Source organism: Sphaerodactylus townsendi, linkage group LG02 (assembly GCF_021028975.2).
Source record: "Sphaerodactylus townsendi isolate TG3544 linkage group LG02, MPM_Stown_v2.3, whole genome shotgun sequence".
Classification (NCBI taxonomy): domain Eukaryota; kingdom Metazoa; phylum Chordata; class Lepidosauria; order Squamata; family Sphaerodactylidae; genus Sphaerodactylus; species Sphaerodactylus townsendi.
Genome location: NC_059426.1, coordinates 141,707,020 through 141,728,160, shown reverse-complemented (window position 1 = coordinate 141,728,160; position 21,141 = coordinate 141,707,020). Strand labels below are relative to the sequence as shown.

The 21,141-nt window shown below is 46.0% G+C and overlaps 1 protein-coding gene across 2 annotated transcripts in view; it reads left to right on the top strand.

The window, feature by feature from the left end:
- Nucleotides 1-21,141, top strand: part of LTBP2 (latent transforming growth factor beta binding protein 2) — a 178,737-nt gene that overhangs the window by 150,817 nt on the left and 6,779 nt on the right. For both annotated transcript variants that reach the window (XM_048485686.1, XM_048485687.1), the window contains 9 exons: nucleotides 1,676-1,798; nucleotides 2,686-2,817; nucleotides 9,186-9,311; nucleotides 10,965-11,108; nucleotides 14,258-14,449; nucleotides 15,640-15,723; nucleotides 18,802-18,930; nucleotides 19,162-19,302; nucleotides 20,649-20,816. In XM_048485686.1, the coding sequence (XP_048341643.1) occupies nucleotides 1,676-1,798; nucleotides 2,686-2,817; nucleotides 9,186-9,311; nucleotides 10,965-11,108; nucleotides 14,258-14,449; nucleotides 15,640-15,723; nucleotides 18,802-18,930; nucleotides 19,162-19,302; nucleotides 20,649-20,816 (1,239 nt within the window). The remainder of the gene's footprint in view (nucleotides 1-1,675; nucleotides 1,799-2,685; nucleotides 2,818-9,185; nucleotides 9,312-10,964; nucleotides 11,109-14,257; nucleotides 14,450-15,639; nucleotides 15,724-18,801; nucleotides 18,931-19,161; nucleotides 19,303-20,648; nucleotides 20,817-21,141) is intronic.

The window sequence follows — 21,141 nt, the reverse complement described above, 5'->3', positions numbered from 1 at the left end:
TTAAGTGGTGGATACTTAAAATTGATGTTGGACACTTAGACTTAATGTTCTAAGCCAGGGAGTGTCCACAGATAGAGGGAAACTGACTCAATCACAGCTTCAGGACAAAGCCGATGTAAATGAAGGTGGTCTTTGGAAAGTACACAATGAGATTAGTATTTCAGGAAAATGTCCAGCAGGAACTTCTTGATGAAATCATATTAGCATACACCTTGTTTCATGGAGGCAGGTATACTGAGACTGGAGGTGGGAACCATCTTCCCAAGATGGGGTATTGTCTTTTCCTTAATCCCTTTAGGAAAAGGTGCAGCAGACTAGTATGACAAAGTGATATTAGCAGGGACTAGTCCAGACAGGCTGCTGTTCTTGTAGGTGATACTTAGCCAATTCAAAGGATGGCACCCATCTTAGCACTGCCTCTCTAATGGCAGGATGGGTAGAGATCCTGTTGTTTTAAAAACAGAGCTCCCCACCCACTCTGATTCAGTCTGGTAGTACAAACAAAAAGTGCAATCCTAAACAAAGTTACACCCTTCTGACTCCACTGACTTCTGAGTTACAGAGGGGGTAACTTTGCTTAAGGCCATCAGAATCCCTGTCTGTGTGTCACGGACAGGGGAGGTGGCATATTCCAGTTAACCTGCGGGTCTAGGGATGACACCTTCACCTATACACTTACTCCAGGAGACTGCAAGCCCCACCAAAGGCTTGCTATGCCACCTCTGGGGAAAATGCTTGTTAAGTTGCGGTAGAGCCTGGCCTTGGCAGAGTTTACTCAGGAGATGGCCAGCTTGAAGGAGCCCAGCCAGCTCTCAGCAGCAGGCTCAGCAGCACTGACCTGGCACTGCGCCCATGCATTCTTACATGAAGGGTAAACACAATTAGTTTCTGATTAGGATCCTTTATACAAGATGGGAGGAGAGAGGAGTCAGTTGCATGCAAGAGTCCAGCAACAAGCTAGGCTAATCCACATTCCACTTTGGCTTGTTGTGGTGTTTAAGAACATAAGAACAATCCTGCTGGATCAGACCAGAGTCCATCTAGTCCAGCACTCTGCTATTCGCAGTGGCCCACCAGGTGCCTTTGGGAGCATGTTAGTTTGAATGGCTCCCAATGTATCCCCTGAACAATGTTGTTAAGAGAGTTCCCCGTTCCCTGCAAATGTAAGCTTGGGAAATGAAAAGACAGCAAAAGGGCCCAGTGTGAATTTTTTTTTAAAAAAAATAATTCATCCCCATTCCAATTAAATCAGATCTAAATTAGAGATGCCAAACTCCAGGGGGGATTTGAGGGACCCCCAGAGTTTCCACTCATCTCCAGACTACAGAGATGTCTCCTTTTGGGAGAAAATGGATGCTTTGGAGGGTAGACTCTGTGGCATTTTATGTCACTGAGCTCCCTGTCCTCCCAGGCACCACCTCCAAATCTCCAGGAGTTCTCCAATTTGAATCTGGCAACCCCCATCCCCTGCCAGTAGCCGGAGGGGGGGGATCTGGCAACCCTAGTCTAAATTGGGCCATTTGAACCGAAGCCTGAAGAAGCTCAGCCATCACCACTTGTCAAAATCTTCCCCTGGATCTTCTGCCTTCCTACTTCTGCCTTAGGGTGTGCCAGAGTGGAAGAAATGATTCAACTGACACTGTGTCTTTCCACTGTCTTTTGTTTCCTTCCAAAGATGTAGATGAATGTGCGGACCATTCGCGGTGTTTGCGTGGCCAGTGCCTGAATACAGAAGGGTCTTACAGATGCTTGTGTCAGACGGGCTTCAAGTATTCTGAGGAAACTGATGACTGCATAGGTAAGATCCGGCCTCTGAAAAAGGAGGGTGTGCAAGCAGCTGATGTTTATTCCTGTTTCCTCAGCCAGTTCTCATCAGAATTAATTTTCAGCACTAGGAGTGGTATCACTTGAGGTTCTCTTTGCCTGTGTGCCTTAGATCACAAGGCTGCAGGAAAATGCTGTGCAGAGACTTGGGTAACACTCCTTAAAGCCATGCATTCTGCTGCCAGGATTCCTCTTGCGAGTTCAATTTACTGGGCTCAATTTAAGGTGTTGGTTATGACCTATAAAGCCCTAGATGGCCTGGGATCACACTACTTGTGGGAGTGCCTTCTGCCATACAGACCTGCCTGAGTGCTGAGGACACAGGGCACCAGGGTGGTGATGGTGGGGCTGTTGGCAGTCCCTTTTCCCTTTGAGGTGAGGGGGGTGGAGGCTGCACGGAGGGATTTCTCTGTAATAGCCCCCACTTTATGGAGTGTCCTCCTACTAGAGGTCCAACAGGCACCGACTCTAAATACCTTTCAGTGCCAGGTTAAAACTGTCATTTTCACCTGGGCATTTGAATGACTGATGCCATCTATCCCCAGTCCATTGGGCTTTTTGGGACTTGCCCTTCACCCGCACCTGGGAGGGTTAGGGAAGGTGTGGGTACGTCTTAGGTATGTTTTTATGTATGTTTTTGTCTTAGGCGTGTTTTTGTCTTAGGCATGTTTTAGGTATGTTTTAATTTTAGGTACATTTTTAGGAATTTTTATCTGTATATGTTGCTGGTTTCATTGGAATATGGGAAGCATTTTTAGATTGTTATACCCCACATTTGATGCATTTGAAGAGCGAGATAGAAATCAACTAACTAAATATTGTATTTTTTAATTATTATTTTGTCTTTTCATTGATTGACAGATGTAGATGAATGTGAAGAATACAGGAATGCCGTGTGTGGCACGTGGCAATGCCAGAACACTTTGGGTTCATATCGTTGCATTATGGGTTGCCCATTGGGCTTCCATCGCACACCATTTGGAGAATGCATTGGTAGGTCCCATGTAAAAATATAACAAAACATTTAAACCAGTTTAAAAATTGTACAGGAGGGAAGGATCACTGAGGAAATGCCAAAGGAAACAAAAAAGAAGAAGCTGTAATGGGTTTTCTGGGCTGTGTAGGCATGGTCTGATAGCTTTTGCTTGTAACGTTTTGCCCACATCTGTGGTTGGCATCTTCAGAGGTGAAGATGCCAGCCATAGATGCTAGTGAAATGTTAGGAGCAAAATCTACCAGACCACCACCACAAAGCCCGGAGGACCCTCAACAGCCAGATAATTCAATCTGTGAAAGTCCTTGAGAATACAAACAAAAATGTCTTCATCTGCTGATGAAAGCCAGCAACAGAAAAAGAAAGACAGTTCTCCCTAAAGAGAGAATTCCAGAGTTCTGATGCCAAGATCAAGAAGGGTCTCTCCCATGTTGCCATCTGCCTCATCTTAGAAGGCGGTGGTATTCACAGTAGGGTCTCCAAAGATGACTGCAGTGGATGGATGGATAAGAGATATGTTGGTCTCAAGCTATATAAAAGTCAATAGCAGCATTTTGAATTGTGCTTGGAAACAAATTGGGAGCCAGGGTAGATGGGCTGGAGTGATATGACCCCATGACCCATTCTAGTCAAAAACCTGTCTGCAACATTACACACCAGTTGAAGTTTCTGAATATTTGTCAAGGGCTGCACCTACAGAGCATTACAGTAATCTAATTTAGATACATGTAGGGCATGTGACACAGTGGCCAGATCTTTTCTGCCCAGTAAAGAATGCAGCTGGCTAACTGGTGAAAGCTGGTAAAAAGCACTCCTGGCCCAAATCGACTCCAAGGCCCATTACTCATGGATCACTTACCCCAGGCCTTATAACTGCACAGTGGGGCTGAAGTGTGGTTTGTTCGCATTTCTGTTTACAAGCGAGGAGGCAGCCCAGTCCTCCCCCGCAGCTAGTCTCAAGGGGCTTTTGTTTCCTAGTTCTCTTAACTCCGCCCCTCTTAAAGGCACAGATCTCATAACACTCAGTAGTCCCAGTACTATAGAACTGATATTCCCCCCACGTGCTCCTCCACAGACACTCTCTCTCTCCCAACCTCTCTCTCTTTTTTTTTTATAAGCCAGCTGGATCAGACCAAAGTCCATCTAGTCCAGCTCTCTGCTACTCGCAGTGGCCCACCAGGTGCCTTTGGGAGCTCACATGTAGGATGTGAACGCAATGGCCTTCTGCGGCTGTTGCTCCCGATCACCTGGTCTGTTAAGGCATTTGCAATCTCAGATCAAGGAGGATCAAGATTGGTAGCCATAAATCGACTTCTCCTCCATAAATCTGTCCAAAGCCCTTTTAAAGCTATCCAGGTTAGTGGCCATCACCACCTCCTGTGGCAGCATATTCAAACACCAATCACACGTTGCGTGAAGAAGTGTTTCCTTTTATTAGTCCTAATTCTTCCCCCCAGCATTTTCAATGGATGCCCCTGGTTCTAGTATTGTGAAAGAGAGAAAAATTCTCTGTCAGCATTTCTACCCCATGCATAATTTTGTAGACTTCAATCCTTATCCCCCTCAGCCGCCTCCTCTCCAAACTAAGGAGTCCCCAAAGCGGCTGCAGCCTCTCTTCATAGGGAAGGTGCTCCAGTCCCTCAATCATCCTTTGTGCCCTTCTCTGCACTTTTCTATCTCCTCAATATCCTTTTGAGAATCGTGACCAGAACTGGACACAATTACTCAAGTCGCACCACTGCTTTATATAAGGGCATGACAATCTTTGCAGTTTTATTATCAATTCCTTTTCTAATGATCCCCAGCATAGAGTTTGCCTTTTTTACAGCTGCCACGCATTGAGTTGACATTCCCATGGAACTATCAGCTGAGACGCCTAAATCCCTTTCCTGGTCTGTGACTGATAGCACTGACCCCTGTAGCGTGTATGTGAAGTTTATGGATTTTTTGCTATGTGCATCACTTTACATTTTGCTAGAATTGAACTGCATTTGCCATTTCTGGGCCTCACCCTAATTTATCAAGGTCCACTGGGAGCTCTTAGCAATCCTTGTGGTTCTCACCACCCTACATAATTTGGTATCATCTGCAAACTTGGCCTGCAGCACCCACCCTACTTCCAGGTCATTTTATGAATGGGTTAAAGAGCACTGGTCCCCAAAAGCGGATCCTTAGGGGACACCACTCCGACATCTCTCCATTGTGAGAACTTCCCATTTACACCCACTCTTTGCTTCCTGTTTCTCAACCAGTTTTTAATCAGCAGGAGGACTTCCCTCTTATTCCTTCATTGTTGAGTTTTCTCAACAGTCTCTGGTGAGGAACTTTGTCAAAAGCCTTTTGGAAATCCAAGTAGACAATGTCCACTGGTTCCCCTTATCCACATGTCTGTTTACACCCTCAAAGAACTCTGAAGTAAGTTTGTAAAGACAGGATTTGCCTCTGCAAAGCCATGCTGACTCTTTCTCAGCAGGTCTTGCTTTTCTACATGTTTTATAATTTTATCTTTAATGATAGATTCTACTAATTTACCAGGAACAGATGTCAAACTGACTGTGTAATTTCGGGTCCCCTAGATCCTTTCTTAAAGATTGGTGTGACATTGGCCATCTTCCAGTCTTCAGGGATGGAGCCTGGTTTCAGGGATAAGTTGCATATTAAAAGTGAGAAGATCAGCAATTTCATGCTTGAGCTCTTTAAGAACTCTTGGGTGAATGCAATCTGGGCCAGGGGATTTGGTAACATTTAGTTTATCAATGGCTGCCAGAACTTCTTCCTTGTCTACCGCTATCTTCGCTAGTTCCTCGGATTCGCCTCCTAAGAAGCTTGGTTCAGGTGCAGGAATGTTCTTCACCTCCTCTTGGGTGAAGACAGATGCAAAAAATTCATTCAGCTTCTCTGCAATCTCCCTGCCATCTTTTAGCACACCCTTTGTTCCTTTGTCATCTAACGGGCCTACCGCTTCCCTTGCTGGCTTCCTGCTTTTGATGTACTTGAAGCACTGTTTGTTGCTGGTCTTGATGTTCGCAGCCATGCGTTCCTCATAATCCTTTTTTGCCTCCCTTACAGCTAACTTGCTTCTCTTTTGCCACCATTTGTGTTCCCTCTCATATTCTTCATCAGCCAAACTGGACTTCCATTTTCTAAAAGACATTTTCCTTTTTCTGATAATTTCCTCAACCTCTCTTGTTAACCATGGTGGCTTTCTTTTGGACTGGGTGCTGCCTTTTCTAACCTGTGGAACACATTCCAGCTGAGCTTTTATTACTGTGTTTTTAAATAACCTCCAATCATCCTGGACAGTTTTGACTCTCTTGATTTTCCCTTTCAGCTTCCTGCGCACTATCCCCCTCATCTTTGAGAAATTTCCCTTTCTGAAGGCGAATGTAACTACATTAGTAGTTGCCACTTGTTCAGCATGCTGAGTTACTGAATCTGACAGCATTGTGGTCGCTGTTCCCTATCGGCTCAACAACACTGACTTCCTGCACCAGGTCCTGGTTCCACAACCATCTGCTCTAAGCCACAGTCATTTAGCATATCCAGGAATGCTCTCTCCTTACTATGACCTGAACATGCATTTTTCCAGTTTATATGGGGATAGTTAAAATCACCCCGGCACAATTACCACTCACATTTTGACTGTTTTTGTTGGCCTCTCTAATTTCTTTTTCCATCTCAGAATCACTCTTTGTGCACTTTGGTCAGGGGGACTGATAATATATTCCTTCTAATAATTAGAAACTGTCCCTTCACACCTGGGTATTGATATCCGTACAGTGATTCTGTAGGGGAATAACCAGCTCACCTTTGCATTGACTCTGATTTTGTATGCGATACTCATGCTCTCTTTGGATGTAAAGGGCAACTCCACCCCCAATGCGCCTCTGTCCTATCCCTTCCTTCCTAGGCTAGAGCTCCTTGTAGCCTGGTATAACAGCATCCCACTGGTTCCTCCTCATTCCACTACAGGTGTCTCATAGCAAAGTGCCCACTATATCAAAGTCCTCCTTCAAAACTCTGTATAGCTCCTACCCCGACTCTCCCCCGCATTTTAGTGGTCGAGATAGCTTCTACTATTAACATAGAGAGACACCTTGTATACCTCTGCTCCTCTGTCCTTAACACTGGGATTTATGGTAGCTTTTACCCTCCAAGTCTTCTTTTGTTGCCAAGACACTATCCCTTGTCACTTTTGCACATTGCTATGTTCCTCGCTTTTGTATGTGGTTGATTTAGAAAAAACCTCCCTCTCTGTCTGCATCCCCATAGATACTGTAATTCCGAACCGAAGTCACCCTCAGCTCCTGTCGGCTTTCCCCAGTGATCCAGTTTAAAAGCTGTTTTGCCACCTATTTATCATGTTGAGCGCCAGCAGCCTGGTTCCCTCTTTGAATTTAAAGACATGAAGCCCGGCCCCGTTTGTACATACAAGGCCTGCCTTGTCCTGCTAAAGGTTCCCCAGTTCCTGACAAATCTGAAACCCTCTGCCTTTACACCCACCTTCTCATCCACACACATTGAGATCCCTGTATCTCCCTTGCCTAGCTCTCGCCCCTCTTGCGCGATGGAACGGAGTAGCATTTCTGAGAATGTCACCTTTGGAGGTCCTGGACTTCAACCTGTTTCCTAGCAGCCTAGATTTAGCTTCCAGAACCTCCCACATTTCCCGAAAATGCCGTTGGTGCCAATGTGGACCACAACTGCTGACTCCACCCCAGCACTGTCCTAAAAGCCTATCCCTAGATGAAGCGTGGACATCCTGCAACCTTCTGCACCTAGGTGGCAGGCAGGCAAGTGCCACCATCGCGGTCATCACGCCTCTCACTAAACCCAACTCTCTACATTTCTAATGATCCGAATCACCCACTACAAGGAGCCCCCTCACCTTCCCGAGGTATCCTCCAGTGCGAGAGGATAGCTGATCACCAGTTAAGGAAGGGATCCCATCCTAAGGAGAGCACATCTTCCCCACCTCAGACTGGCACCCCCTCCTCGTCCCTCAAGACCTTTCTCATTCTCCATGACATCTGAAGAGATGTCACCTTGGGAGTGGGAGTGGGACCCGGCTGTTAGGTCCCTGAAAGCCTCGTCTGTCACCCTCTCTGCCTCTTTCAGCTTCTCCAGGTCTGCCACCTTGGCTTCAAGAGAACGCACACGTTCCTTGAGTGCCAGGAGCTCATTGCAACGAGGGCACACCCACGACTTCTGTCCTAGTGGCAGATAGTCATACATGTGACACTCAGTGACACTCAGTGCAAAACACTGGAAAGCCCCCCTCCCCCTGCTGGCTTTCTGCCTTCATATCTGATTTGTTTAGATATTTAAATATTAAGCTTTTAGTCACTGCCCCCCTTTAGCTATCTGCACGTACTATCTGTCAAATATGTCCTTATTAATTTAAAAAACAAAAAAATTAAAAAATTAAATTTAAATTGCGCGCGCCGTTAGGCGCGTGCCACTGGTTCCAGAGACTGAACTAAAGCCCCACCTCTCAGGACAAAAGCCCCACCTCTCAGGACAAAGAGGAACAAGAGATGAACTCTGTTAACCCCTGTTAAGCCCCATCTTCCAGATTCAGCAGCCTTAGCTCACAGGAGCCTTACAAGGAGAAAAAGAGATAGCCCCTGTTATCTCGGTTTCAAAGAGATAACCTCACTGTTGCCATGGGAGAGAGGCTTATTTTTGAGAAGAGACTTGTCTGATAAAAAGTTTTATAAATCCCTCCCAATCACTGGGGAAGACAGAAGCAGAGTGGGGGAGGCATGTATGCCCTTTGCCCCTGCCACACCCTCGGAACGCCCTGGAACACCCACGCCACACCCCCATGCAGGCACACACCTGGTGCAAGACACTTCCTTCCCCCTGGGCGCTACACCACTGGGGGGAGGTGAGGTGTAACCAGAAACAGACCCTGCTTGTGCTGCTCCTTTGAAAAAGCCTACTCTGTTATATTGATACATCGATATGTTGAAATGAGCATTAGAGAAGTAGGAAGGAGCAAGGGGGAAGTCTTATTATGGACCGCAGTGCAAGGAATGGGAAGGGTGGAGCTAGGCAGGCTGACCATGGGTGGAAGGAAGAGGTTTGGAGCAAATATATACTCTCTGAAAAATCTCCGTGCTCTGGCGGCAAAGCAAAATTAAATTCATGCTGCAAGTGGTCTTGCTTGCGACAGGGAGACTAGAAAGTGAAAACAGGGCTTGAGGAAATGCACCGGTACAAGAAATCTTTCTACAACAGAGTTTAATTATGGATCCTGTCCCAATGGGCTGTAGTTGCTCTCCTGTAGCCATGGTTCAGGACAAGCAAGGGGGGTTTGCGTTCTAAAAAATGGACTTCTCACTGACTCTTTTGTTTCCTATAGATATTGATGAATGTGCTAACGAGACGCTGTGTGGAAGCCATGCCTTCTGTGATAACACAGAGGGTTCATTCCGTTGTCTGTGTGACCGTGGCTATGAAAACTCACCTTCAGGCCATGACTGCATTGGTAAGGGTCACTCAGCATTTCTGCTTTCTTGCTCAGGACACTGTCAGCCTTTTAACGTGTTCCAACATTTCTTTGTGCTTCTCTGATTGACTTAACGTTTCTAATATTACTATCAAAAAAAAATTCTGATCTTTTATCATTTTGCTCCCATTAAAAAACCCAGTCCCTCATAATCCCTGGCAATAAAAGTATTTGAATGGGCTGTAGACAAAAAAAGGCCCTGTGATGAATCTCCAAAACTTGGTTTGGTTTCTGTGAGATGGCAGCACCAGTGTAAGTATGAAGCTGGGGATTGAGGGAATGGATTTCATGTGGAGAGAAGACAGATGGTAGGGGGTCTTGAATCCTTCTCCAGTTTGTACTTTCCTTTCAGAGGCTACCTTCCTTTGGCTGTGTTTTTTTTTCCTGGCAGGACTTATTTGTTTAGATATATTTATATCTCCCTTTTTTCCCACAACTCAAAGCAACTGACAAGATTGTTCTCCCTTCCTCCATTTGCTCACAGCAACTAGTCTGAGGTAGTTTAGGGTGAGAGAGAATCATTGACCAAGGTCACACAAAAAACATCCATGACAGAGATGGGGTTTAAACTGGGGTGTCCCAGATCCTAGCCTGACAGTCTAACCACTACGCAATACTAGCTTCAGATTATTGAATCGGGCAAGCAGAGAAGCAGCAGTGGGATGGAGTTTCTGAGGAAAAAGCAGAAGCTGAGAAAGGACTCGGCCTATTAGACCCTTCCTGCCAATTCAGTCTGCTGCCCCTTCATCTCATTAGACCCAGAGAAATCTACATTCTCCTCTGTGTGCCTCTGCTTCAGAGAGGAGTTGGGCGGCAACCAGAGGTAGGGCCTTTTCTGTAGAGATGCCTTCTGGGAAACACCTGCTTTGTAGCCACTATACTGAAAACCAAATGATTTACCCAAGCAAGTGGCTGAGAAAAGTTTGCTTTCTTTTTAACTATGTTGCTCCAATTCTGATATACTTTTAGTTGGCTTTACTGTAACTTTTTTAATGCTAGGGTTTTTAAGGCTGTGTACTGTTCAAGTTCTTTGACATCAGTTTCTGATGGCTGGTGGCTGGATCTTGTTTTTTATATGTGTTCTGCAATGTCATGCACTTTGGTGCTGAGGAACTGGGGCCTTCTGATTTGTTTTTTCACCACTTCATCCTTCCTGCCCTGATGCCTTTTGAAGCTCTTAGTCTCTGACGGCTGTGATTTTGGTTTCTTTTTTATTAGGTTGTTTGTTCAAATACAATTGAAGGCTATTTTTAATGGAGACACTGGAATTTAATGGTACACTGGAATTTCAGGGGGAGGGGAAATGTAGCTCAGTACATGTCAAATAGAGGTCTCAGATTCTCATGTTAGGTTGTTAGCTAAGGGATAGGGCTATGATAAAAAAAAAATAATAGGTTGGATTCTGTAGATCTGTTCCACTAATGTCAAGGTCTTCCCTTGGTGCAAAGAGCCTTCCCAGGTGCAAGAGTATCTTTCATCATGAAAGAATGTCTCATGTCAAGGAAAAGCTTGTAGCATAGAGGGGAAAAACAGAACGGATCCACGGGAGCTAACTCATTGGAGGAGTGCATGGATATTTCAAGGAGAATGTAGGATTCTGAGTACTGATAGACCTGCTGTTGTATCTTGCAGATGTAAACGAATGTGAGCTAATGGTTGCGGTGTGCGGAACCGCACTCTGTGAGAATGTAGAAGGAGCCTTCCTGTGCCTGTGTCCCAGTGACCATGAGGAATATGACACAGAAGCTGGAGTATGTCAACCCCGATCAGGCATAGGTAAGAACCCACTGGGCAGAACAAAGCAAGAGCAAATTAGAGATCTGGGCTGGCAGGAAAAAAGAACTGCAAGTTCTTCTAACAGATTTGTGTAGAAGAAAGCACTGTGCTAGGTTAACGTTTTGATTTTTGGCTTCCGTCAGAAAAATTCAGTGAGTTTTTCAATCTGATTGAGTCTTTTTTTTTAAAGCACACATGCACAGAGATGAGTCCACTGTTGAAAATAGAACCACATGGCAATTCAGCCGCACATCTTTTTGTCTACTGAGAACAGGCACTCAGGCATACTGACTGCTGTGTGAGTAGGCAGGGCTTGAAATCTTCTCCTCCATACCTGACGTCAGTCCTCCCACTCCCCAGAGAAGGCTCTGCTTTCCAGCAGAGAGAGCTGTTGCAGCTTTCTAAGTTTAAGCTGTATTTTCCCTTTTTAGTCACCATTCTAAAGGTTTCTGATGCTTACCAGTTTGCAGTGGAAATCTCCATTCCCCCCCTAAAATGTGCTGGAAAGGGACTAAAATTTTTCATCAAAGAATAGCTACCTCAGTAGTTTGGACTATCATAGAGCCTTTCCCCATTTACCTTAAGCTCCGTGCTACTCTCCTCAAGTAGCGCAGGGTCCCGGGGCACTCCCCACTGCAGGGGCGGCGACAACGCAGCCACCCCGACACTGCCCCTGTCGCGCCCCCTCAGCACGTGTCATTCCTTGCGCTGGAGAAAACACCACCTTTTCACGTCATGGGGAAGCCAGAGCACATGCCAGAAATGATGCACGCAGTGAGTAGTGCGCAGCGACGGCAGTAAAGGGAAAAGTGGGGAAAGGCCCATAGAAGCATAGAGTTGGAAGAGACCCCAAAGGCCAGCAAATCCAACTCTTTGCAATGCAGGATCACACAAAGCACTGCTGTCAGATGGCCATCCAGCCTGTCTTTTAAAACCTCCAAAGAAGGAGACTCCACCACACTCCTGAGTAGTGTATTCCACTGTCAAACAGCCCTTACTGTCAGGAAATTTAGATGGAATCTCTACCTTCACCATGAACCCATTACTCCTGGTCCTAGTCTCTGGAGCAGCAGAAAACAAGCTTGCTCCCTCATAGCAGCCTGACTATGGCAGAAGTCATCCAGGAGAGCGTCATGCCCATAAGGACAGCCAAGAGAGTGCCAGGCCAGCAGAGGATCAGTACAGTGAGCATTTGAACAAAGGAGCAGAGTCCACATCCTTATCCTATAACAGAAGGAGAATGAAGGATATCCCTAAGGGCCAATAGACAGCATCCCACCCCCTCCTCTCCCTCATTTGTGGTGAATTCCCACATCCTGAATTTCTATAGATAGATCAATAAAGTGGTTGTGAGGGACACCAAGGCAGCATGGTGCAAGCCCCACTCAAGAATGGGAGATTCTACAAAGTTATCCCACCAATCCTCTTCCTCAGTTTCATCCTTCTGCTTTTCTTTACTGCCAAAAGATTTTCCAAAGAGCTATTCTGTACGGAAACAGTGAAGATGGCGATCTCTCTGTGGCCTTACTTCCTGTCTCACCTTGCTGTTTGGCCTTAGTTTTCAACCTGAAGAACATTCACTGAGTGAAGAGCATTCATTCATAACAGTGCTGGTGGCAAACCTGCACTGGAGAAATGCATATATGTTTGGTTGTGGTGGGTTTTCTGGGCTCTGCGGCCGTGGTCTGGTAGATCTTGTTCCTAACGTTTCGCCTGCATCAGAGATGTATCACAGAGGGAAGTCTGTTTCACACTGTGTCCAGTGAGAAGGGAATGTTTTAGTGGGGTATAAAATTGTCCGGGTCAGTAAGTGTTTGTGTGGAACTTGCTATGCAAAGGTGTGGTTGATAGTATTGTATTGTGGGTGGGGTTTGCATGCCCTTGGCCTTTGATTCTGGTGTTTCAAGATCTACCAGACCACGGCCACACAGCCCGGAAAACCCACCACGACCAGTTGAATCCAGCTGTGAAAGCCTTCGACAATGCATATATGTTTGTTCATCCCAAACTAAACTTCTAAGGCAGAAATGCTGTAGAAATCTGCTTGAATCCCATGGGAATGTCCTTTTTCATTCTCTTTGAGCTTTTTTGTTTTTTTCATGGCCTCCCAGGGATCTCTCTCACTTGCTATTTCTGTTAACTGGTTCTTCTTTGTCCATTAGACTTTGACCATAAAGTTCTCTTCAGGGACCAGTGAACAATTTCTTAAAAGTTCCACAGAATCCCAGAAGTTAAAGTTCATCCCCATATGGGGTAGGAGGAGAGATCATTCCTGGCCTTTTGGTATTGGCAGAATTAACAAACAGAATTTTAGCCCTGTCTTTTGATACAGAAGCACAGGAAGATCCAAGCTTACTAAAATTCAGGTGTCTTGAACTTGAAGATCCACAGAAAATAAGCAACAGTTCAAAAACGATTTAATAATATAGAAAGTTTAGGGCTCTGACTCCTCCCAAGGAAACTAACTAAATAAAGAATGCTTGCAATGCTGGAAACTTTGGAGATGGTTGGAAGAATTTGCAGTCATGTTGCAGTCAAGAATGTTGCATAATTATTTATTTATTTATTTATTTATTCATTCATTCATTCATTCATTCATTCATTCATTCATTCATTCATTCATTCATTCATTCATTCATTCATTCATTTATTTATTTATTCATTCCACTTTTATACCGCCCTCCCCCAAAGGGCTCAGGGCGGTTTACATCACAATAAAAAGCGGATAACAAAATAAAATACTAAAATTCATATCAGTTAAAAGCAGCGCTCCTAATTCATGATAAGTTAAAACAGATGGCGTTCAGCCATTAACTCCTCAACTCCCCTGAGAGGGGAACAGCGGATCTTAGTTGTTAATGGGCACCTATCAGCAGCCGGCCTCCCCAAAGGCCCGGCGGAATAACTCAGTCTTACAGGCCCTGCGGAACTCATGTAGGTCCCGCAGGGCCCGGACAGTTGGAGGAAGAGCATTCCACCAGGCAGGGGCCAGGGCCGTAAAAGCCCTGGCCCTGGTGGAGGCCAGCCGCATCATAGAGGGGGCGGGGATCTCCAGTAAATTGGCCTCTTCCGAGCGCAGAGACCGACGTGGGACATATGGGGCCATTTCCAGCATATTCTACATTCCACTTTATTTCCTCCAATCTCAGGGGAACCTGGAAGGCCTGTTTCTTTACCTCCTGGTGCCTCGGAACGGAAAGAGTGCTACTACCATATCAGCGATGTCCCACTGTGTGACAGTGTCTTGGCCAACAACACAACCAAGGAGGAATGCTGCTGCACTGAAGGAGCAGCCTGGGGAGATACTTGCGAGACTCATCCTTGTCCTGTCATGGGCACAGGTACAGCACTTACCCTGTATTTTTTTCTTCTAAAGTGATGCGGGCACTTCTGTTTGCTCTGTCCCAGGGGTGTGTTATTAGGGTTGCTAATTCTGACTAGGGTTGTAGGAACCACTTGGCAAAGTGTGGGGGCTGATGGGGTGGGAATTTACCTGAGATGAACTGATACCTAGCTGCCACATTGGTGGTGATGTGCGGGGGTGTACCGCCCAGGGGGACATATGGGGGCAAATGGTCCTGGGCGGTGCCCATGTAGTCACGTGAGGGGGTGGAAAATCGCCCCCCACACCCCTCTTCCTTCCCCTGGGTCCCTCCAGGAAGGGAAGAACCCACCCGTCTGCAGATAGCGCACTGGGTCGGGCACCCGAGAATGCTGCTAGCCCAACCCCGCCGCTGCCCTGTCTATTCACCTTCTGGGTGGTGGTCCCACTGGGTGGCAGAGCAAGTTGGGAAGGTAAGGCTCCTGGCCTTTGCCAGCCTCCAGCCCCTCTCCTCGCCCCAGGGGCCGCCCGGAGGGCCCCCCCCCCAAAACTCAGTTCTTGCCCCGGGCTCAATTTTTTGTCAATACGCCACTGGTGATGTGTCAATGTTACTTCCACAGTGCAGGGGAAGTGATGTCATCACATTGCTGATGATGTGGGGACACTCTGGTATTTGGGCAAAACCCCTATGGTTGAAGCTGTTTTTACTATAGAATTTTTGCCCAAATACAAGCTCATCCCCACATTGTTGGCAATGTGATAATGTCTCTTCCAGTGAGAGCCTGAAGTGATGTCAATGTTTCACCAATGACATGGGACCTAGGTCTCAATTCACTTCTGGTAAGACCCCTGTTGGCTGATTGAATGGTTCCATAGGGAGGGCACCCAAAGCAGGGGATCCCAGACCCACTGTGGGGATATGGCAACCCTAATTCCAGCCTGGGAAATTCCTGGAAATATTTTGGGGGGTGCCTGTGGAAGGGAGAATTTGGGGAGGGATTTCATCTAGAATCATTGATATACCATACCCTCTGAAGTGACCATTTTCTCCAGGAGGATTTACCTCTGTAGTCTGAAGATCAGTTATAATTCTGGGAGCATTCCAGGCCCCTCTGGAAGTTGGCAAGCCTAAACTGTGTAATAATCAGCTTTCCCCCCCCCCCCTCTCTTTCTCATTCCCCCTCCCTTTGTCTCCTCCATGTTTGCCAGTGGATTATATTGAAATTTGCCCTAGTGGGAAAGGCTACATTCCTGTGGAAGGAACTCTGATCTTTGGACAGACATCATACACAGGTACACTTTTCCTTTTTTTCTCCCTGTTCCATCAAGCATTTCAATTATACTGCTTTGAGATAATATTCAAAGAGTTGTTCTCTAGCTCCAGTTGCCCAGTCAGGGAATTAGCAAGACGTGTGAATTCTGTTGCAGTTTAGATTAACATGCATTACTCCCAGAAAAGAAAGTGGTTGCCCTCATAAATGATGTGCCACAACAGTACAGCTCTGCTCAAGAACCTGAATATAAGAGCCTGGTTTTTAAAGCCTGAATACAAGACTTTCTTTAACCTGAATACAAGAATAAATTATGTTCTACAACAATACAGCTCTATTCAAGAACCTGAATGCAAGAACCTGAATTTCTTAACCCACAAACCCAGCCATTCAGCCTGGCAAAATTGGTCAAGCATTTAGAGTTTTACAGGACATTGCAAACTATTATTCAAGAGTATGGGGCTTATTTTTTTAAAAAAAAAACTATGCTCATGAGTCAGCGAAGTGTATCTTCTATTACATTATTTGCTGCCCTCCAGAAAAGATGTATTTTGGAACTTTACAGTTGCTGTACTGTAATGTCCAACTTGGACAAGAATTATTATACTGCTTTGTACGAAGACAGATCAATTATCTGTAACAGCACTGATTGAAATAACAGCCAAAAATATGGTGCAACCATTTTCAAATAATTATTGCATCTCAGTTTTTGAAGCACTTTTATAGTGCAATCCTGTGCAAGATTACTTCATTCTGCCTTTTTCCATCTAATGACTTGAGGCAATTGAGCCAAGATGATCAACTGATATAGGTGGGGACACTATGAGATAAAATAATCTTAGTACTGACTGGATAGTTATAACACTAATATAGGCAATTACTCTATATGATGAAAATTTTAGAATTGTGTGCCACTTTGGATCTGAAGAGTCCTTTGTGCTTTGTACTGTATACATTTTTAAAATTTAAGTTTTGTGTAAGTTTACTTCATTTATACCCTACCTTTCTACCCTGATTCTCCTTTGCGCCTTCTTATCCTCGCAGCAACTCATAGAGGTAGATTGAGCTAAAAATGTTTGACTGTCCCAAGATCACCCAGCAAATTTCCATGGCAGAATAGGCATGGGAACTGGGGTCTCCCAGATCCAACTTCGACATTCTTACACTGCACTGGCTCCCTCACTTAAATATTTAAATGGAATGATCTGAGTGCTGCTGGTCTTTCCAGCAATGTGGTTGTGCTGGAGAGTATTTTAGGGTATAGTTTACTTGTATCCAGAGCATCAGCAGGTCATGCCACCATCCGGCATGAGAATAATGTGCACTTTACACCAGTGGTGGGATTCAGCCAGTTCGTACCGGTTCAGTAACTAACCCCACCACTGCGCTAGCTAATCTCACCACTGCACCCTACGGCCCCCACCCCCCACCCCATGGCCCATTGATCCGGGGCGGGGCATAGCAGCTATGGGGCGCAGGAGCTGGCAGGGCCGCGGCTTGCCATCGGCTGCTACCACCCTTGGCTCAAAATCTATTGGTGATGGCCCTGCTGCCTCATCTTTGGAGGCAGCAGGGCCACCGCCAATGGAGGTTGAGCCGGAGGGCAGCAGCAGCCAGTGGCAAGCTGCAGCCCTACCGGCTGCTGCAGCCCCCCTCAACCTCCATTGGCGGCAGCTCTGCTGCCACATCTCCGGAGGCAGAGGGCCACCGCCAATGGAGGTTAAATGAGGGGAGGGGGGGCGCCGCAGCCAGCGGGGCCATGGCTTGCCTCCGGCTGCTGCTGCCTCCTCCTCAACCTCCATTGGCGGTGGCCCTGCTGCCTTTGGAGATGAGGCAGCAGAGCCACTGCCGATGGAGGTTGAGTGGGGGGGCAGCAGCCAGTTCCAGTTGAGCAGTGGAGGGGGGCACCCCACCACCCTCCCCGCTCAACCAGAACCGGTTGTTAAATTATTTGAATCCCACCACTGCTTTACACCATATCTCAGAATTCTATGGGACAACACTGAGGAATCCCCAAGTACAGCGGAACCTCAGTTTTCATTGCCTTCAGTTTTCATCTGTTTCCGTTTTCATCGATTTTTTCAGTGAAAAATTTGTCTCGGTTTCCATTGATTTGCCTCGGTTTTCATCGATTTGCAGTATGGTGCAGGGGTTTGTGGAGAAAAATCACCAGGACAAAGCTGTTGCAGGCCGTGTCTGCAACTTGTTTAAAGACAATGTCTTGCCTCATTTCAGACAAATCTTAAAGAGGCGTCAGAAGCAGACCTCTTTGGACAGCTTTCTGGTGCGACATTGGTCCATTGGCTCTGAAGCTGGTCCTAGTAGTATTGTTTGTTACTGTTTTCAGCAATAAACACTATGTTTATTCACCAAAAATGTGTTTTTGGTATGTTTTTTGGAGCGCCTAGAACGGATTAATTGGATTTACATTGATTCCCATGGAAAAGTTTGCCTCGGTTTTCATCGGTTTTGGTTTTCATCGATTCTTTTCGGACAGATTACCAACGAAAACCGAGGTTCCACTGTACACTAATCAATATGGAATTCAGTCGCTGAGATTGCAAACCAGCATCATAGGGATAAATAGAATTGAATCCCCAACAGATTAGGATATTTGGTTTTTGCATCTGGTTTTATGCATTTATTTATTTTAGAAATGGACAACTCTTACAATCTCTTAGTCTATGAAAACAAACAGCACCAGTTAAATAAAGGTAAAATTAAGCAATAAAATAGCAGTAATAAAATTAAGCAATAAAAAACAAGAAAGTGGTATAACCCCCCATAAAATCAGTGCAAAAGAATAAAACCTGCATGAAATAGCATACAATAGCATAAATAGCATACAAATAGCAAATTAGGGACAAGGGAATGTCTGTGTGTAAAGTGCTATCCTTTGCTCCATCTTATCCTCGCAGCAACCCATAGAGGTAGACTGAGCTAAAAATGTTTGACTGACCCAAGTCACAGCTGACTTATGGTGACGTCAGCAAGGGGCTTTCAAGCCAAGCAAGAAGCAGAAGTGGTTTGCCTTTGAGGAACAAGAGAATACTTCAACAACAACAACAAAAATTAAAAACCCATGGAACTGTTTCTACAGATGCAGATGAGTGTGAAATGTTTGGCCCTGAAGTCTGTCGCAACGGACATTGTGTGAACACAGTGCCAGGATATACGTGCTTTTGTCACACCGGTTATTTCTTTGACTCCAGCAAGCTTGAGTGTATTGGTGAGAAGGCTGTCTCTGTCTTCATGGCATTTGTTAGGCCATCATTCCAGGGGATGGTGCTTTTATTAGAAAAAAAGCATCAAGGGGAGGTGAAATACTGCTTGTCATTCTTTGCATGCCTGGTTGGGGGGAAGGGACTACATTGTTTGGGGGAGGACGAAGGTTAGTTCAACTCTATTTCTATGATTCATTTGCTGGTGTAAGTTTTGTCCTGAATTCCCATGGTTTCAGATCTCGATGAGTGTGAGAATGAAGACACCTGCACAAATGGCAAATGCCTCAATTCCGCTGGCTCATATCACTGCTTCTGTAGCCTTCCCCTAGTTCTGGATGCCACCCGCAACCGCTGTATCAATGTGTCCAACAGCGCAGGTGAGGTCTGTTCAGTCTAGTGTGTGAAGTGAGCAAGTCTGCCAAAACCATAGGATTTTATGTAGTATAATGAACTAGCGGGCCCAGCCACGCGTTGCTGTGGCAGTTGTCCTTCTCCTCACAGTCCGCAACCCACACAGTTGTCCATGCAGGTCCAATGATCCCCAGCATAGCCTTTTGGGGTGGTCAAATGGAATCCCTCTTTCCCTTTCCAATGCACATTGTTATATGGTGCTGTCTTGTTTTTTTAGTATAAAGTAACCCTTCCCATTCCACAACGGAACTGTCCAGAGTGCGAATCCCGTTGTCCATGAGGCTGGTTGACATGCACAGTCCTGGCTTGGGGAAGGCAGAACTGGGGCAAACAGGCTATCCCAGTCAGGCAGCAGAGGCAGGGTGGTGAGGTGCTCAGATCGAGGCCAGCTCCCTGGGTTCTTAAAGGGCCACGTGCAAAAGAAGCAGAGGCAGTAGTGTTGGTTCGCCCCCACCCCGCGGATTTTCTTAGAAGAAAAAGGCAAACTCCAGCGTGCTTTTAGTAAAAGAGAGCTGTGGCGAATATGGGTGAGGAAGTGGGTAAGTGGTGGTTGGATGTGAGGGAGGGCAGAGTGAGGTGTGTGAGGATGAGCCGGATGTGTATTGTGTGGTAGTAGTGGGTGAGGCACAGAGAGTGAAAGTTACCTGCAAGTGAGGGGGGGAACCCCACCTGACATCTCACACGGCAAAGTGTGTATGTGTTTCACTTCCACTCGTAATACCTAACAGTGTTACCTATTTACTGTTTTCACTGCTCATCTCTGCCCATCTGCGCGAACATTCTAAGCCCTCATACCAACCCCTCAGGCCACAGACAGGCTGCACAAACATTCTAAGGGTGATAGTCAAACAGAGGCAGCTTCATGGCCTTGTGCGCCAGGAAAAAAGACATTTTACCTGGCTCAGGTATGGACTTTCAGTGGTTTGAAGGTCTGATTACCTGCCCGCAACAGGGAGGGATGTCCTGTGAAAATTTGGGGGCGATCCGTCCAGCAGCTTCTGAGGGAGACCATCAGGGACAAACACACTGTTAGATTTTTATATATATAGATTTGGACCAATGATTCCTCCAACCCTGTACTGATTACTCTCACAAGAGGAAGTTCCTTATACTAATCTCAGTAAGAGGACTTTCCCAGCCACAATATTTAACACTTCTAACTTGAGATATCAAGGAACTGAGTCACCCACCCAAAACAAAGCTGTTTATCTGAGAGACCTGTGGTAAGGTACAGTGCTGAAGATGCGTTTAAGCAGTCATGCTTCGCTGTACTTTCTTGTCATGTCTTTTTTTCTATGTCTTCCACTAACAGATGATGCGGATGAACATGACATTCACCTGGACATCTGCTGGCAGAGGGTCTCCAACTACATTTGCAATCAGCCACTGCTGGGGCAGCGAACCACATACACTGAATGCTGCTGCCGTTTCGGGGAAGCCTGGAGTCATGACTGTGCACTCTGCCCCCCAAGGTCCTCTGGTGAGAATGCACCGACCACATGGGATTGAGAGAGGAGAGGGCAGAGTCTGCAGCCATTAGGCTAGTGTTCAGCTAACACAGTTGCAATTGCATGGCAAGTATGTTGGCTCTTGTAATGATTTCCACTGGGCCGGTCTTCCCATGTGAGCTGCTGGATCCACAATTCTCACCCGCTGGCCCCTCATTGCTTCATTTAACAGCATTCCCAAGAACTGACAATGAGTTCCTTTCCATACCCATACTAGAGCATTACAGTTAATATTGACTCAGGCCGGACAGCTTGACTACTACTGATAACTTATTTTAGGTGAATTTCCGTTGCCTT